Genomic DNA, 20197 nt, shown 5'->3' with positions numbered 1-20197 from the left:
ATCATCCTCCATTTAGAATGCTCAGCTTCGTTCTAAACTTGAGACAAGTTCTATCATGAGGTCTTTCCTAATCCTCCCAACAACTAGTGCCTCCCCTTTGAAATTGCTTCATATTAATTTCATAAACATTTTGTATATACTTACATGTGCCTATGCATTTTCAGTCATTTCAGTCATATCCAACTCTTCATGGCAAAGATATGAGAGTAATTTTCTATTTCCCATACAGATGATATCACTGAGACAAATGGAGTTAAGTGACTTGCCTGAGTCAAATTTGAACTCAGGTCTTCTTACTCCAGTCTTTCAAAGTGCATACATATATATGCATATATTTGTGCATATATATTGTTTCCGCTAATAAAATGTGAATTCGTATTTCAGTTTTTGTCTTTGAATCTAGTTTTTAACCTGTAGTCTAATGCATTGTGTATACCTAAGAAATGCTAATAAATATTCACTGATTGAATGATAAGACCACCAATCTTAGATGTTAGTAGCTAGCAAAGATTCCAATGTAAGCATCTGCACTATGTGTTTGGCCCTTTTTCTTCCAAGTTATCTCATCTCAGTATTTCAAATATCTCAGTATCCCAGTATTTCAGTGCCTTACTAATGGTAAATTAAATGTATTCTTTGATTTGTTTTCTTCTGGAAACTAATTGTCTTGGGATTCCCTTGCTCTAAGTACATGAAGCCTTTACCCAAGATCAACCTTCACCATTATTCATAAGGTCTACTGATGAAAGAATGGAAATAAATAGAAGTTATATAGATATATTTGGGACAACCTTCTAGTAAATAAACAGTTTGAGGAAACAAAGAATACCTGATTTAGAAATAAATGTTGGTAAAGTAATGGCACAAACAGAATAGTATCACAGCCTGTTGGAACATCTTCCATATAGACTTGGATAGAACTAAATGTTTGCAGCTAGTAATCATATGCCCTTTATGCTGGAAAATAAGAAAGAAATTTAGGTACTTGATTAATTCAATTTTAATAAATGGTGTTGCAAGCAAAAACAAATATAAAATTAAGGGGACTTGACTTAAGTCATCAGTCTGTCATTTTCTACCTATGTGGCCCTGGACAAATCACTTCAATTCTTCATGACTCCATGTCTTCCTCTTGAAATCCATTGGTATGAATGGCCCATTCTATCTCTATATCTTAATCATTGATCCTATAAAATATAGCATTCTATCTAACCTTCATTCCTTATGTTAGAAAAAGCAAATCCACAGTAGTGTATTTCTATCTCTATACTGTCACCATTTTGTTAAGTGGAAATCCACGAGGGAAGAAACAAGTCTTCAAATTGACATAACAGGGTGGGCTCAGGCAACTGTAAAATTGAAAATCATAAATACTTCTAATATTCAAGTTGAAATGAGATCTTAGAGACAATTCAATTTTCAACTCTATACTGCCTTTTAGGATTCCTTTCTTTAGCATTATAATAAATAAGAATAGTATTAATACCTACCTCCCAGGGTTATTTTGAAGATCAAATGAGATAATAATTGTGAAACATTTCACAAACCTTAAAATGCTAAATGAACCATGATCATACCTGAACAATTCCATTGAAGGAGAACTCATCTTTGGTGACAAGCCATTTCATTACTGAATTTCCCTGATTATTCAAAATGTTTTATATGTACTAAATCAAAATATGATATTTTACAACTTCTATTGATGTGTCCCAAATACAGAGAATAACTACAATCTCTTCCAGGAGACAGTCCTTCAAATATTTAAAGACAGCTTTCATGTTTCAATCAAATCTTCTCTTATTCATGCTAAACATTCATAGCTCCTTCACCTGTCATTTATTTGATAGGGTTTCTAGATCCTTTCTGGTTACTTTTGTCAAAATTGACCTTCCCCTTCTTCATTTTACCTCCATCCTCATCACCTCTTCCATACATGCCTCTGTAGGCCAGTAAATAAGTGTTTTCTTTTCCTTTATCTTTTTAAAACTTGTTTATGTAAATATTCTGATATGCCTAGTTCATACTGTGGTGCCAATGACTGATAATATCTTACAGAGTTAACTGCTTAGGGGCAGTTAGGTGGTACAGTAGATGGAGAACTCAGGAGGACTTGAGTTCAAATCCAGCATCAAATACTTAATAATTGCCTAGTTGTGTGACCTTGGATAAGTCACTCAAACCCTGCTGCCTTAAATAAATAAATTTTTTAAAAAGTTAACCCCTCCTTAAAAATATTGGCATTTGATGAACATATCAAAGCAGTCAGTTAAAGCAAAAATAGGATCAGCCAGCAGAAGGAAACAGTATTAAGTAAGGCAAATAGACCTTCCAAAAATCTATGAAAACATTCAGGGAGGAAACAGGGATCACTTACAGAGAAAAGCAAGCCTGCTCTCAATCCCAGAGGAAGAACTCAACTCAAAGAATGCTAGAGATCATTACACTATATTAAAGCTGAAGTAATAGCAGACAGAAGACTGTGGGAGTTCTAGTAGAACATGGGAATAGAGGATGAACCCTGAACCTATTTTAAGCAATTCGACCAAAGTTATCTAGTAACATCAAAGGCAAGGATCCAGGCAAAAATACTAAAAAAAAATTCAAAATAAAGGGAAATAAAGGAATGTGCCTTATGTATGACAATTCAGCCCTTCATTTTAGTCTCCTGAATCATCAAAAGTATCAACTTTCACCAACATCAGAGGATTATATAGTTAGAATTAATGGGTTATGTCATTAGGCATCTATACCTTCTCCCTTCCTCTCATATTAAGATGAAGGAACTGAACACCTTAGAGATTAAGTGACTTTTCCAAGGCTACATAGATAATAAGTGGCAGAGGTGGGCTTTAAACAAGTACCTCTGATTACAGATCTTCACTATACTACATTGCCTCCTCTGAAGATGATTTCTTGCATCTTAAAGTTGGAAAGGGCTTCAGAAGGTCATTTATCAGAGTGTCACCTATTTTCAGTAATAAAGGACCCATATTGGGGGCAGCTAGATGGCACAGTAGATAGAGCACTGGCCCCATTGTCAGGAGGACCTGAGTTCAAATCTAACCTCAGATAGTTAATACTCACTTAGCTGTGTGACCTTGGGCAAGTCACTTAGCCCCATAGCCTTGCCAAAAAAGAACCACATGATGATCAGATAACCCACAAAAAAAGAACCACATGATGATCAGATAACCCATTCCATGTATTTAACTTTTAGATATAAAGATATTTATATATCAGATATTCCTTGCTTATATGGAGACATTCTATAATTTCTATTGACTATATGCTCCTTTGTGAGGTGGCAAGATTCCTTCTTTTCACAAAAGTCTGTTCAATTTAATTTCTGTTATTCCTCTACAGAGAGAGAGAGAGAGAGAGAGAGAGAGAGAGAGAGAGAGAGAGAGAGAGAAAGAGAGAGAGAGAGAGAGAGAGAGAGAGAGAGAGAGAGAGAGAGAGAGAGAGAAATGCCAGTGTAGTTGTTGAAAGTCTGCTTTTCTCATGACGTAAAAGCAAAAATAAACTTGGGAAGATGTCTTACTGACAATTACAGAGCTACCAAAATAAGCTGAAACTATGTGAATATAAGGATACTTCCTGAATCCCAAAAATAGAGTCCAAAAATGAAGAGCTATAGGAAGTGAACTAATTAAATTAGGAAAATATGAACTGTACTAACTACTGTGTTGTACATCCAAGTTTTACCTAAGTAAAGGAGAAGAATGGTAAGGAAAGAGTAAAGTGACTTCTCAGGAAAAACCAAGCACCAGGATATCCAACCATCTCCTTTATTCTAAACTTAGCTCAGCCACTGGCCCTATGTGGATGAGTCACTACACTTCCTTGGACTTAAATCATCCCTCTTATAAAACTTGTTAAAGAAAGACGTCATTGTAAATTTGATGTTGAAGCTAAGTTTAGCTATAGCCAGTACATAAATATTGTAACTGGTAGAAATTCAATCATGTTTTCCCTTAGGAATCTCTGATCATGTGTATATGTGTGTATGAATGTTGCAGCTATAGATGTACCTCTTCAAGAGATACTAATGTATTTAATTGTTCATTAATAATTGTATACACCTACTTTAGCACTTTAATCATACATGAATTCCTCACTGTGAATGCTCCCTCCACCCCTAAGAGATAGGAACCAATCCATGTAATAAGTAGATGGATTTTGAGAGTTGCTGTGGGGGGAAAAAATCATTATCTTATGGTTATTCTGATGATGAGTTCCTCCAAACTTAGCTAGGCTGAAGATAGGCAGTCATATTTAAATCTATCCCTATATGCACATCTTAATCTCCAGTGTATGACACATGGTAGTTACCTAATAAATGATTGCTGATTCATTGATTGGTAACCTGAAAGTTTATGTTTATTGACACAGCCTTTAAGAACACAGAGCAGGAAGAGGAAGGAGGAAGAAAGAAGAAGAAGAAGAAGAAGAAGAAGAAGAAGAAGAAGGAGGAGGAGGAGGAGGAGGAGGAGGAGAAAGAAGACAGAAGAAGAAGGAAGAAGACAGAAGACAGAAGAAGGAAGAAGACAGAAGAAGAAGGAAGAAGACAGAAGAATAAGAAGCAGAAAGAAAGAAGGAAGAAGAAATAAGAAGAAGAAAAAGAAGAAAGAAGAGGAAAGAAGAAGACAGAAGGAAGAAGAAGAAGAAGACAGAAGAAGAAAAGAAGAAGGAAGAAGACAGAAGAAGAAGACAGAAGAAGAAAAGAAGGAGGAGGAAGAAGAAAAGAAGAAGGAAGAAGACAAAAAGAAGAAGAAGAAGGAAGAAGAAAAGAAGAAAGAAGAAGAAAAGAAGGAAGAAGAAGACAGAAGAAGAGGAAAAAGAAGAAAGATGAAGAAGAAAGACAAAGAAGAAAAGAAGAAGGAAGAAGACAGAAGAAGAAGAAAGAAAAAGAAGAGAGGAGGAGGAAGAGGAGGAGGGGGAGGGAAGAAGGAAGGAAGGAAGGAAGGAAGGAAGGAAGGAAGGAAGGAAGGAAGGAAGGAAGGAAGGAAGGAAGGAAGGAAGGAAGGAAGGAAGGAAGGAAGGAAGGAAAAGAGGAGCACAAAGATGATGAGGAGAAAAAAGAAGGAACATGGTGTTCTAGGATAGAGCTAACTACGGAGCCAGGAAAATCTAGGTATAAGTATTGTTTATGATTTGTATTACTATATGACCCTGAACCATTCAGTGGCTTAGTAAACTCTCTAAGACTTTAAGTGTGGAGAATATATTAACCTGAACAGGTAGAGGGAGCTTGTACCTCCAATAGTTCCTTATATCAATGAAATCACAAGTTGAGTCCCTATCCCTCCATAGATATGTATATATTTTGTCAAGTCATTTTTTTTTGCAATTTGGAAAACAATATTCTTAGGTAACATTTATACTTTGTTCTATTTTATAAAGCACTTCACATAATATTTTTTCATTTGATCCTCCAAACTACTCTGTGAGGAAGTTCCTATTATTGTCACCAGTTTACAGATAATGAAACTGAGGTAAGGGTCAAACAACTATAGTGTATGTGGGTTGATATTCAAATTCAGATCATCAGGACTCTTAAATCCAGGGCAGCACTACTGATTCTGGAGTTCTTCTAGAGGGGAAGAAGAGCTCCTTTTCCAATATGTACAAGTGTGTACCTAGCTGGCCTTGGCTATGGTCCCTTAGTAGCTCCCTGGGCATGGTCACTCAGAATGAAGATGAAAGTGGGGGTATATACTCAAAAAGACAAGGAGAATGGATGAAGGTACCAAAGAAAAATTTTGGGGGGACCCACAATTTCAAAGGAGCTGGAACTATGGATGAATCTAAAGGAGCAATTCTAGTATTGTCAAGCAAAATCTGTCCACCCTTCATCAATACTCTCATACACTGGTTATTGTTATTTAAGAACTTACTACAAAGTTGGCTTCATTGGGTTTCTCAAACTTTTAAAGTCATGGACTCTTTAGGCAATCTGCTGAGGAAATGAATAAAATAAAATGCAGTTACAAAGGAAACCAATTATATTGAAATATAGTTGTCTTAATATATTTTAAGCAAGTTTATTGAACACAACATTAAAACCCCTGCTCTAGACTAATAGGTCTAGCTACTTTGAGGTAATATCTTCATAGACAAAGTCCCTAGAACCCAAGCTCTGGAAGATTCTACCACACAAAAAAAAATTTTATTTATGGCTCTAGGAAAAGACTATCTGTTGTGCAAGAATTAACCAAGTTAAGTTCAGAGAAGCTTTCTTCAAACGAGGCGAGTCACCAGGTGATAATTTTTTTCCCCAAACCAAAGCAAATCACAAAAACTTTCTGCAAAAGAGTAAAGGAAGTGGTCACTTTGACAAATTCCCTGGTTCTTATAGGTGTTCAATTCTCATAAAAAGGAAACTGCTACTTTTTTAACTTTCTCATTATTCCTTTGGGGAAAAAAAACCTGTGAGAAAAAAATAAACAGAAAATATTCTCATCAATAACAATACTGTGTTCTTTAAAACTAAGGTTTAGTCAAATAAAGAAACAGAAGGAAAAAAAATCAGCAAAGAGCCTTGTTGCTACAGGCATTTCTACTAGACATACTCCAACAAGAAGTTCTTAATAGAGACCTATTTACAGCTGAATGCCCCAGGCCCTCCTCTGCCTGAAGGGTATGAGAAATGGCTGGCAAATATTTACTCAGTTTCAGAGCATTAATTTTTAGAGAGGCATTTCATTACTCAACTGACAGAACATAACTAATCAAGGCAAGGACTATGACATAGCCTTCCACTTTACTGAATCAAATGACAAACAGGTGTACACTGAAGCTCAACCACAGTTTTAAGGTATCGGATCTAAGAGTTATGGGAGGCCTTTCAGAAAGCGGGTTGCCAGTGCCGAGCAACCTGTGGTTTGCTCCATGTACCTACCAGCAAATCTGAAGCAAATCTGATCCTTTCTTGAAAATAGGTTTAAAAAAAGGAAAATAGGTACTGCTATTCCCTAAAGAACTTGGAGTTAAAGCTAAAACAGAACAAGGATCATTTATAGGAATCAGGTACCAGAATTGAATAGATCTTACTACTTGGGCAGTAAATTTGGTTCTACAATTTCTGGTAGTTTAAAGAAACATGTCTGGGTGACATCATTTTTATTTCCTGACAAAAGCAAAATTTTCCTTAAAGTGGAACAGAAATTTATTGATTGACATAGTTGACAATACTTCCAATCACAAAGGATGATCATAATAATACTGAGTGACACAAGGAATGGAAGCTTCAACCAGAGGGGATGTTAAGATTACCTCTACCTACTTTCATAACACATTCATTTCTTCTGGAGTTTTGAGAATCATTGAAAGCAATGCATTACTCTAAATTATAGTTCTCAGTTACTTGATTTCTTCTTGGTGAAGTTTGATCTTAAGACATGCATCATTCCTAGTGGGACAGTGCAGCCCAAAGTAAATATTACCCTTGCAATAATTTGAGAAGTTCTAGGAAAGTTCTCAAAGATATCATTTCAAAGTCCTGTAATTATGTGTTTCATAACCCTAAGGGAAGTCATGTTAACTAAGCACAGACTCCTACGAGATTCATTTAAAAATATAATGATATGGTTGTTTTGCGTTCAACTAAATTTATAATACATGAAAACATTTTGAAAACTGCAAAACTTTTAAAATGTAACATTTGTATTGTTGTTATTGCTATAATTATTATTAAAAACTTAGAATTATTGATTTAGAGTTGTAAGAGACTTAGAAGCTGTCCAGGCCATTCTCCTCATTTAGAGATGAAGAAACTGGAGTCCAAAAAAGTGACTTTTCTTAACATATAAACATCTGAGGAATAATCAAATAGACCTATGAAGTTCCATGGAACCATTACTTTGGTGCCAAAAGAATCTCCTCCTTTAGACTTATTATCTTTCACAAACCACATGCCTAATATGAGTTGGATGCAAGGGGTCACCATTAGAAGAAAACAGTGATTACTCTGAAGTTAGACAAAAGTTCACCTCTCTTCCCTTGCTCACAAGGAAAAACTAATCCCTTCTATAAATAACACTAATGTAAAAGCAGGAATTAGAAGCCTGGTGCAATGGAAAGAATGATGAAATAAAAGCCACTAGTCTTTTTTATGTATCCCAGCTCATCCATTTACTATTGTGTGACCTTGGGAAAAGTTTCTTTGGCCCTCAGTTTCCTCCGCTGTAAAATGTTGGAGTTTGACCTCAAAAATCCCTTTTAGTTCCAGATCTTTAATCCTAAAAACATTATTTCAGCTCTTTTTTTCAAGATCTTCATCCATTGGACTTTACACTAGAATATCTAACAATGAGCAATTCTGACAGAATAGCCTTTCCTTTCTTTTCATTTATCTTCCCTATCTGCTTTTAGGATATTGATAAACAACCAAGTGATCAAAAAGGCAAAAATTCAAAACTGAATCAATTTTTTAATTATAGGATAATATAATGACAAATTCACAGCTGGAAGAATCTTAGATGTTGAGTCCAACCTCTTCCTTTTATAGATGAGAAAAATCAAGGCCTAGAGAAGTTAAGTAACTTGCCCAGGATCACATATCTAGTGCCTAGTTTGGGATTGTGTGAAGCAGATATAGAAGATCCCCAATACCTAGTTGAAGTAGTAACACTTCTATAAGAATCAAAGCTAAAAATAGCAACTAGCAATACTCCCTTATTTTTAAAATTAATAAGCTGAACTACAGAGGAGCTAAATCACTTACCCCAGACCACACAAATCAAAAAAAAGACATCAACTATGTTAGAGATGAATTACAATGTCCAATATGATTGATGAGACCAATATGAGCTTGAATTGCTCTACCACAGGTCAGGCACAATTTGTCCATGTGAACATCTCAGGTGGTTTCTCTAAATTTATATCTCATGTTTTCTTTGAACTGTTTCAATTCTGCCTTGTTTATAGAGCATAGTACCCTCTCTGATGAGGACACAACATGCATGGCAGTTCTGTGCCAGTGTATCCAATGCTGCATAATCAATTTCAAAGTGCTTAAGAGAGATTTTCATCCCCCTGTGAGCATATTGGCTGTGTTCAAGGAATGCTAGCACCCTGGTGGAGGACTGCAGAGTTCTTTTCAGGGTTGCTTTCCACCTCTGATGTCCACCTGAGCCACCTAACTCTCACCTGTAACTCCAAGGAGCTGTAACATGCAACAGAGGTCACACTCTGGTAACCACTTCAACAGACTAAACCCCATTGAGGGTAGCTGAAGGATCTCAAACCCTTCAGATAAGTTGTGGGAGGGATGGTGTCTACCTCAAGCATGATTAGTCTTCCAGTGGTAAAAGGGTGGATGAGAACAATTCATTCCAATGCTCATGAAGCTAGCTGAAGCAGGATTCAGAGGATTTAGAGCTCCGTTAGTCATTGAAGACACCAAGGTTATACACTGCATATAGAGCCATCAACAGTTGTCTTGACTCTGTCTTGCCATTGGACAAAGATGTAGTTGGCAGAGAGAATGAGGCTGACAACTTCATGCTACTTTACCTCACTTAAATCCAATTTATGCATGAATCAAAACATTACCCATACCACTTTTCTTCATAAGAAGGTTTGAAAGGATTTGTATTAGCATGGGACCATGAAAAAATTGAATTTAGAGTCAAAGACATGAATTTAAATTCCAGTCTTGCAAATCATTACCTATGTCAACTTGTATAATTTACTTCATTTTCTTTGGTGTTGACGTTATCTGCAAAGTGAAAGGGGTGGACTACATGATCTCCAAGGACCCTGAACTCCTCATTCTAGATTTAAGATCCTAGGAGACTCTGACCTTTTCTGTGATAGAAGAGATGAATGAAAGCTACCTTTTATACTTCATAAAAGAAAAAAAGTCACCAATCTATTTAACTTTTAGGTTAGTGAAAGATAAAACTAAACATAAGAGTAATCAAAGTAGGCAGTACCTAAGAAAATATACAGGGTGGTGAAATGAGGATTAAGGGCAGAAAATTCTGTTTGCTGTGAAATATGGGGCTGTGATTTATGATGTTACTTCATATGCTATCATGAAATATCTAAGGGACACACTGAATTAACATGTTAACATACAAGGGGATCATTTTAAATACAAAGGGGAACAATTTTGAAATCTTGTCTTCTCTTGGCTTTTCCGATAAAATAGTGGGGCCATAAAAACGATGTTCACTCTTCTGCTAATGTTTATGGGAACAGTTGGACATTCAATGGAGATGTTTAGTAGATCACTGAAGTAATTTCCTGTTGGATCTTTCAACCCTTTCAAGACAATTCAGTTAAAAAATGCTGAATGGTAACCTTAGACACATAAAAAAGAAATCCTGAAATTTCCAAAGGGTAGCTGGATACTAGACAAACCTAGTTCATTGATTTATATATTTTATAGATACTAAGTTTTATTATTTATTACATTAAAATCCACATAAATTTTGCTCCTTCCCTTCTCTGACTTAATTCTTTTACTCTTTTTCCATAATCAAATCCCTAAACCTTATTTTATTATACAAAAAAAGGAAAATAAAACAAAAAGTAAAGATGGATATTTCTTGTCTTACAACACTAACTTAAGAGTCTTCTTAGGGAACTAAATTCAGAATCAAATCTACCAAGATTTGATATCTTGAGCTGTCCCTCACAAGAAAATACTGCCACTTTCAATAAATTTAGATTTTGGTTGAAACTATTGACTGGGAACCAATGCCCAAGGATTCTTCCTGGGAGGAAGGAAGAAGGAAAGAAGGAAAGAAGGAAAAAAGGAAAGAAGGAAGGAAGGAAGGAAGGAAGGAAGGAAGGAAGGGAGGGAGGGAGGGAGCGAGGGAGAGAGGGAGAGAGGGAAGGAAGAAGGGAGGGAGGGAGGGAAGGCGGAAGGGCGGGAGGAGAAAAACTTTCTCTGAAGTTTAGAGTGAACTCCCTTTGAGTTTCCATGTTTCCTTTTACGGTATTGACCTAAGAATACTTACTACCTGGTTCCTTAAGGTGAAAGAAGACTGTAATTGATGGGAGGAAAGCCACTTTGTCCAGCAAAAATGCTAAAAGACTAAAAATAGTACCTAGTATAATTATTCTATTATATGTCAGCATTTAGAGTTTTGGGGTAGTGTGGTCCTCATAGATCTATCTTAAGTGTCTTGCATATAGCTATACTGAGTTAAGATATGAAGAACAATTTTCTAAGTACTCAATGGACATATAAATTAAACTTTTTAACACAAATTGTAAGATTTTTGCCAGTTTTTGTTAATGTTTTGGTCTATTTATTCCCTTTAAATAGTCCCAGTCTTTAATTGGTTAATCACATTGGTATAGTATTAGAATGAGAAATCTGGTAATTTGAATTCAATAATGAGCAAAGTCTAAAATACTTTAATTCCAGCATCTGATTTAATCAGAATAACCATGGGCTTGCTTTCAAGATTCTTAATATGAATTGATAATTGTGATAATTTTCAAATCCCTTTTCTACTTTTTGCCTAGCCAATCGGTAGAGTTCCTTTTAAAGGTGACTAACTCTGTGCAAAAAAATGCCTTTTGATCGCTCCAAGTGCATTTTTAATGAAACTTCTTTTTCTGTCTTTTGCTATATATTGTTTAAACCTCCAAAACAGACACTTTAAAGTAATTTTAAGTGCAAAACACCAAAAGCATTTTCAGTCCTCAAAAATCACTTTTTAAAAAAGGACAGCAGGAAAAAGTCTTTTATCCCATGGTGCTAACCTATGACTTCTAGCATTTAAAATGCTGTAAAGTAAATCTTCCTTATGGACCCAGTTTACTCTTGTTTGGGTCTTTTATTAATGTTCCAATATGTTCGTCTATTTAGCAACTTATATCTTCTTTGTTCTACTTCAATAGTTATTTTAAATTTAATTGAATCCAGTAACCCATCAACCAAATGTTGAAGTTTGGTTCATGAAAATACATAGATGATTGTATATAGAGAAGTATGTATTCTAAACATGAGAAAAATCTTATTTTTCTAAAGAAAATCTACTGCTTTAGAAGATTTTTAAGGGTATACAGTTTCACATTATTCTCTAGATGTCTTTTTTCTCCAAACAGTAGACGAGTTTGCATTGTTTACAAAAATTTATTAATACAAATTTTACACACTTATATAACAGTTATCAAAGTCCTAGTTATAGATATCATGTGTGTAGTCATACTTGTTTAAATTTTTATAATCAGTTGCACACAAAATAAGATCTTCAAGACTGACATCTACCTAAATGATGACTGTATTTTAAATCTGACCAATTTGGTAAGGCTCTTGGCTTACTAAAAAGTATACAAAAGGTTAATCTAGTGATATCTATATAATGTTTGCAGCTAGCCACTGGAACACTAAACTATACTACATAAATAAAAATGTTAACCAGAACCCTATTTTCACTACTACAGCTGACACAAACACAGAAAAGACTGCCCATTACCAAAGAAACAAATAACACTAAAATGCAAGCTGATGTGTTGCAGCATTGTAGGGCCACTAAATAGCCATCTGTGATTCGTGGCGATTTAAAAGGCGAAGAAAGGCACGAAAGCTGCAAACTGCATCCTGCGTCACATTGCCTGAGGAGAATGCAAAATTAAAGTAAGATTGATTTCATACACAAGACTTGGGCACAGATCGAATGTCTCTGTGGTACTACTGACTGTTTGCAATGCGATAGGCTAGCAGTATCCATCCGACTTGGGATTGCAAATCCAATTCTGTTTTCTTTGATTTATGACTTCGTGCTGATAAAATCGGTAAAGGAAAATGAAAGGTCTTTTAAACTTTACACGCTGTCTTTTTTTTTTTAAGAAATCAGTGACAAATTTAGGGGAGTGACTGGTTGGATTCTCTGTTGTAACTTGTTTGAGGGGGAGGTTAGATTGGGGTAATTTTCTATAGAGATTCCTCTATAATGTGTCATGATAAGAAGCAAACAGACATGCCCTCTTTAGTCAGAGAGGACCAGGAATTTCTCTGAATCTGATAGAGGTTGTTTTGTCTCCCTCTTGACAAAAAAAAAAAAAGGCAAGATAGTACTCATACATATAAAGATGATGTTAAAATGATTTATCAGTGGGTAGAACTGAACAGTATGTGAACACTATACATTTTAATATGACAAAATTGATTTATGAAATTAAATTTACTAAGCAATAAGCCATAATGTAGAAAAATACATTTTACCTCCAAACTCAATAAACAAGGAACAAAACTTTTGTAGTTAGTGCATAATTGTTTAGTGGTAGCTACAACAGGGGTTCCTAAACTTTACAATAAGAACTTGCATAAAACAGAACAAATGAGTGAGAACAAGCATTCACAATTTTTAAAGAAGTGAATGAAAAGGATAAACAGTGATTAAATAGTGCATTAGTAGGGTAGGAAGAAGGGTCTACAGGAAAACAACAAAGAAAGGAGCAACTCCAATTGAATATAGTTCAAAGGAGAGAACCCTGGTCATTTCACATGATGAGAAGCATGGACAGCACTGGAGAGAAACACATTATACTTTGTATCAAGTTCCAATACCGAGCTGCCCAAGATCACTTAGTGGGACTGTATTTGCCTCAAGATACTCAGACCCTATGACCGATCAAAATTCTCTGGGGTTTTCCTTTTCTACCTCACACTGTGACTCTTTCTAGGTCTAAATTTCCAACTCCTTAATCCAGTTACTCTAATTTCAGGGTTTTTGGTCCTGCAATTTATCCATAAAGAACTGAGAATGAGGGGGCTTGTTTGTTTTTACAAGTCACCCATCTTTGCCTACATCTATCCCCAAGTCAACAGAGAGGGACAATTTGGAGAGAGCTGTTATTTCACCACAAGAGAATTAACTTCTAAGCTCACTGTTTGAGGAGACACAAATACATATGAAAGTGGAATCAAAGAAAGCAGAAAATTGAAATCTCTAGAAAGGGGGATAGTACCCCTTTAAGATAGGCTTGGATTAAAGCAGCCTTTTTTTTTCACTCACGGATGGGGGGGGGGAAGAATGTGCTTCAGCAATTCTCCCAAATCATTAGCCTCATAATCCCCTTGTAGAGGGCATCAGTGTTTATGTACAGTAGCAAATGGTCATATTAATGTCTTCACCCCTGTCGTGGATAAAAATACTATCCTTTTAATTCCAGTTACAAAAATAGGAGTAATATCCAAAACAATGATTGTCTTTTTTTCTATTTATTTTATATAAAAACATAAACAGCTCAGGCGAATTTATCATTCCTTGTGCACGCTTTATATGAATTGCTCTCTATTATATTTATATATATATATTTATAATAGTATATATAACTTAAATGATTGGTCCACAAAGTAGATCTGTGAGTTCTCTAGTGCTTTGTACAAAAGAAAAACAATATTATTATCAAAATATTCATTTAATGGCTTTACTTCATACATAAATACATGTTTAGATAGAACACAGGCGCGATGACTAGTCAGTCAGTTTTGGAAATGAACTTTTCATTCTGTTAAGAGGACTGTACACATAGGGTGGCTGGTAGGTAATTCATCGCTACAAAAAAGCTATGCGGCGTCCTTTGTTTTTAACTCTTTGTTTATACCTTTTCCCCAGGACCGCTGCCAAGTATTTCTTGACAGCCATTTGTTTCCGGTAGCGACTGTAGCTGTCCGTGAAGATCCCATCAGAGTGGCGCTTGGAAAGTGGTTCAGAATCGTCCTCCACGCCGCTACCCATCCTGGGAAGGTAAAAAAGAAGGCAGAGAGAGAAAGATAAGAACGGGTAGGTGAACCAGAGGAAGGGGAGACTAGAGACTGGCAACACGTGGGTCACTTTGGCCCTCCCCACCGCACACACCTGGAGCTTCCAGAGACTCCGGTTCCGCCTCTCTTTTTTGCTGAGATTTAATAGGTTTAAAGAAGAGACAAGGGGGAGGGGGGTACCGTGTTCCCTTCCTTCCAAAAGAATATTTCCTGACAACTTCACATATAGATTTAGAACTGGAAGTGACTTTAGAAGTCATTCAGTTTAACCTCCACCACGCCCCTCATTTTTAATATTAATAAACTAAGATCTAAAAAGGAAGAGTGGCTTGCCCTAAGGTCATACAAATAACTGGTTAAGGCCTTTTTTCAACTCTAGCAGAGCAGAGGAAAAAAAATCCATTCTAAGTTAAATCCAAATTTCTGAGAAACTTAGGCTAATTGATCTCTTCTTTGTTCATCTAGAACATACTTGTTTTCAGTCAGACAAGTATTTATTTATAATGTTCCAAACTACCTACGTTAGCTATGGTTCCAAAGACACAGCACTTCCAAAGAGACAAAGAAATATTTCTGCCAGTGCAATTGGAAGTCCTGATAATGTAAGTAGACAGGCAGTGGACAATATTTTTCATCTCATGAATTATGCATTGTGAAAATGTAATCTGTTTTCCCATGGGCTTTATTAAAAACGTTACCTTCTGCTGAAATATGCCCCACTTAGGACCCAGGATTTGAACATATCTGAAGTGAGCAAAAACTAATTATTTTAAGTTGTTTTAATTTTTGCTTTACTTTATTTTTGCATTAAAAACCATACAATCCATGTGAGACCTTAAGTCTTTAAACTTTAGTTGAGATTTAGTTCTCCCTTTTTAAAAAATGCCTTTTATTCTCTCTCACTGTTTCTCATCCTCCCTCCATCTCGATCTTTTTCCTCAATTCCTGTTCAGGACTTGAGTGTAGAGACCATGGGTTCAGGTAAACCAATAGTTATCCCAGGAATTCGCCCGATAATAAAAAGCGTTAAAGAGGCGCGGACGCACATCCTCCCCCTGCGGAGCAACGCACACGTACGCGAAGACACGCATGTACAGACACTACCCACTAGACAGGCATGCACGTGAGCTCGTGCGCCTGCGCCAACTTTAACTCTTTAGTAAACTCTTACCCTATGCGTTTGGCCATGAGAGAATGCAGGTACTTCCTCGCAGACAGCTGGCCCAGAACTTTCCGGTAAGCTTTATTCAATATGTCATCCGTTTGTCTAAATGGGATGGAAGAACAAGATGTAAAGATCAAAAAGAAGAGACTTCTCAAACCGTGGCCCCTGGAGAAGAATTGGAGCTGTAGTTGCCTGTCTAATGAAGTGGGACAGACCAGTCTAAAAACCACTCCTTCCACATCTCTGGGCAGGGTCAATAGAAAAGAGTTTGTGAATTCCGAGAGGAATAAGAAGCGGGATCTGTGACTTCACTGTTTCTCTGGACTCTACCCACACGTACTCAATTCTCATACATACGTGTATACTTTACCATCCTCATCATCAGAGCCACCCCCCAACACACAGACACACGAAGTTACAGGCGAACACCCTCGAAATTCTGAACTTTCTCTTGCCTCCGCATGTTGAAGAAATATGTAAGAACTTTCCTTATTAATAAGATATAAATAAATAACGCACGTGCACATTCTTCCTGGTCCACTACCTATTATCCCAGGGTTCCTGAGTCTCCATGCAAACTCTTATTAAGCCCAAGGATAGTCACCTGTCTTCCGGTGGATAATAGAGAGTGTACACGTCCCCCAGCATGGATGCAGTGTTTCCTAAGCCCAAACGGTTATTATCAAAGGCGAAGTCCTGCAGAGTGTTCCCATCCTCATCATAAGCTTCATCCTCCAGCCTGCTAAGAAAATGGTAAGGAAAGGAAAAGAACTCAGTTCCCCGCCTTTTTTCAATTCACTTTACGAAGTTTTTTGTTTTTTGTTTTTTTTTTGGGGGGGGGGGGGAGTGCCCGTACTTGCAGAGCTGGCGTATATCGTTAATGTCCCTTTCCCGAACCTAATTATGAGACTTCAGGAATCATCCTCCTTTTTCTCGTTCCCCCTCTCCCCCGAACAAATTAGGGCAGGCAGGAATATACTGGAGAAGAGAAAACTCAGTGCCTAAAGTCCAAAATGACTGGGAAACCGGGCCGGTATCGGAACCGAGGGACTCGTGGCCGTTGGTATTAGGATCAAATGAGTCTCAGCTGGCCACACTAGTGTACATTATATCACAACCTCCTCCCACATCACCACCTAAGCTGCAAAGCGGGTGGTCAGAAGGAAAGTGGGGGGGAGGGAAGGGGGGGGGGCGTTGGAGTTAAAGGAGTTGTCCGAAGTGAAGGCGCTGCAGTGTTACTAGCCACTGCTGGGTTAAAGCCCTGAAATAGGGTTTGGGTGGGTGGAGTTTGTGGTATTGAGCCCAGCCCTCCCTTTTCTGGGCTCTGGAGAACTCTTCCCTGAGGCCTGATTTAGGTCACTGCGAGTCTCCGGCTGCTATTTCGGGCCTGCTAGACTCTAGCAGGGATATGAATAATAGATGCCCCCAAACTTAAAATGTTTGGCTTCTGCTCCTTCTGGCTAGAGACACTCATTCAGTTTCCTCAGATGCCTCGGGCTTAGGAAAACTGTCATCCCAGTCTCAGCATCTGGGAACCAAGTAGTTCTGAATCCAGTTCCCATTCCTTCCCTATCCCCACTCTCATCGGCCCTTCCATTCCCATCTTCACTCTCACCCTATCCCGGGACTTCCAGGGAAGAAGGAAAAGAGAAATGAGAGGGAAGAACAACGTAGACATAGGAAAATGCAAAGATCTGGTTCATTCTAATAAGTTGGGAAACTGCGGTGACCCCACCTGAGAAGCACCGCTCAATAAAACAGAAAATTTTGACAGCTACTAGGGCAAGGAGCTGTTCTTCCAACTGATGCTATAACTTTGGGTGCGTCCGCTTGCCTTGGTGTGTGTGTGTGTGTGTGTGTGAGAGAGAGAGAGTGAGAGAGAGAGAGAGAGAGAGAGAGAGAGACAGAGACAGAGACAGAGAGAGAGAGACAGACAGACAGACAGACAGAGACACAGAAATAGAGACAGAGCAGAGAAAGATTTTAAAGTAAAAAATCAGTTAAAGAAAATGTTTTTTGTTCAGAGGGAAAACTTCAGCAAACATCACCGCTGTCAGCCTTTAGGAAAAATTTTGATCTACTATATTTTCATTTTTAAAGTGAACTGTCTTGTTGGATTCTGTTTTTTCTGCCAATACATTTTTCCACTCTGCCCCTCCTTTCTAAATCGGATTTGCATTCATACAGAACTTCCCCTCCTCCCCCTCAGCTTTTTCTTTCAATTCTCTAGGTATCCCAAAAAGAAAGGCTGAAGTGATAGAGTAATCTAACCCCTGGTTGTGCCTCAACTGCCCGGGACCCAAGACCTGCCATTTTCCAGATCAAGTTGGCTCGCCTTGCTAAAGATTTTAAAAGCCAAGAAAAGTTCTTCACTCTAAGCTCCCATTTCTCAAATAAACAATAAAGTTAAAGCACGTCCCTAGTTAAAGGAATTCTGTTACTAAAGTTGTATGTATTCCTTTTCTAAGAACCCTGTGGGGTGACAGTCTAGGGACCCCAATAGCTTTGATCCCTGTTCTGCAAACTTAAAATCACCTTCCCTATCAAACAGCAAAGCAACACCTTGCTTTCTTGCCTCCACTCTAACCTGAGAAAAAGGCTATAGTCTAGACCCCTAGAGCATCAACGTAACGCAGACGCACTTAAAACCAGAGATTATAGGAGAAAAAATATACAGACAATTCGAGAAGTCTCAGTCTGAGTAATATCGCTCTCTCCGCCTTATTTCCCTTTCTTTATCCTTCTGTCCTCATTGTCTCCCTTCTTCTTCGTTCCATTTTTTATCTTTCCTTTTCTCTGACAATCTTTCCAGCCCCTCCCCCAATAATCACCAGTCATTCCCAAATGACTGTGGGAGACTTAAAAACACAGTAGTGAACTCCATCGACAGAAAAGCTTCCCGAGAGAAGCACTATCCATCCCTGTAGCGCAATACAGAAAACAGTGGAAGAGAGTTCAGAAACAAAGAAGATGAAAGGGGGAGGGGGGAGGCAGACAGTACAGAACAAAAGCACAAAAAGAAAAAAAACGTTTTAAATCACAAGATTTGTGCACATCCAGTCTTGACCCTTCCAGGGAAGAGAAGATCCCCCCCAAAAAAATAAGGATCATAAGAGTAATAGATAACGATCCAAGCCCCATTGTGGGGTCTTTCATACTGAGAGATGTGAAGCTCTTTACCCTGGTGGGTCCACCTGACAAAGAGAGGAGGGACGAGGGAGGGTGGAAGGAGAGGTCTTTTCCCAAGGAACAGACTACCTCCCCTGATCTCAATCCCGGAGTAGGGAAAGAAGCAGTCCAAACAGCCCACCCACCAATCCCAAAGCTATAAGGTAAGTGCAAGGGAAAACCTGTTTCTTTGGTGTACTGTGTCTCGTAACAACTAAACCAGTACGACAGAGAGAGACTATCCGGGGGGAGGCGGCTCAGGGGAGAAAAGACTGAGACAACCACTTGGGTTATGCTATAGAGGAGGAGGATGAGAAAAACAGCAAGTACCTACCTGAAAGCAGGAAACTGGAGTCCGGCTGCAGGTGAGCAGTAGACGCTGCTATGCATTAGTATTCCATAGATCAGCAAGGCTAGGGTCGCTTTGCTACACATTGCCATTCTGTGTACAAGCAAGGGGGAGGGGAAAACAGCTGTCAAAATACTCTGTTTTATCTCTTAGGCTACTAAACAAATTATTGGGGGCGGGGAGCCGGAGAAGAAATACTTCGCTTCTACTCTTAAGATCACATTTTAGCAAATGTCTCTGCCCCCCCTCCCTTTCCCTTTCACTACAGAAAAAAACACTACAATACCCAATTACTAAACCAACGAGCTTGCATTGAAAAAAATTTTACTCTTCCACCAAGGATAAGAGAATCAGTGGTCCAAATTTGTTTGAGTTTCGTTTTCCTTACCATTCAACTCTTCAACCTTAACACGGAAAGCGTTTGGTTCCAATTAGGACAGCGAACAAACTGTTCCTCCAAGTTTCAGTCGAAATAGTTCACAATGTAAGTGGCATCACCTCCTCCCTCTCCTGTCTAAAGAAAAGCTGCAAGAAAGATCAGGAACAGCCGCAAGAGAGCAGGAGAAGGAGGACTTGTTTGCTGATGCGAGGATTCTGTTCAAAAGTTTGCAGACACACAGAACTAAGAGGGCGTGGGACACTGGAAGGAGAGGGGGCAGAAAGGAAAAAGGAGTTAGAGACAGCTAGAGAGCTGGAAAAGGAAAGAAAGAGGAAAAGAGGAGAGAAAGGAAGGAAGGAAGGAAGGAAGGAAGGAAGGAAGGAAGGAAGGAAGGAAGGAAGG

At 38.0% G+C, this 20197-nt stretch overlaps 1 protein-coding gene across 1 annotated transcript; it reads right to left on the bottom strand.

The window, feature by feature from the left end:
• Nucleotides 1-12181: 12181 nt before the first annotated feature.
• ADCYAP1 (adenylate cyclase activating polypeptide 1) lies at nucleotides 12182-19873 on the bottom strand. Its single transcript, XM_074202455.1, is given in 7 exon segments — nucleotides 12182-12455; nucleotides 12458-12579; nucleotides 14575-14709; nucleotides 15906-16001; nucleotides 16504-16641; nucleotides 19402-19509; nucleotides 19805-19873. Coding segments are annotated over 6 exon segments (651 nt in total). The 5' UTR covers nucleotide 19509; nucleotides 19805-19873; the 3' UTR covers nucleotides 12182-12402.
• Nucleotides 19874-20197: the final 324 nt, after the last annotated feature.

Source organism: Macrotis lagotis, chromosome X (genome assembly GCF_037893015.1).
Source record: "Macrotis lagotis isolate mMagLag1 chromosome X, bilby.v1.9.chrom.fasta, whole genome shotgun sequence".
Classification (NCBI taxonomy): Eukaryota; Metazoa; Chordata; class Mammalia; order Peramelemorphia; family Peramelidae; genus Macrotis; species Macrotis lagotis.
The sequence above is the reverse complement of the archived record's forward strand: the minus strand, read 5'-3'. Positions and strand labels throughout refer to the sequence as shown.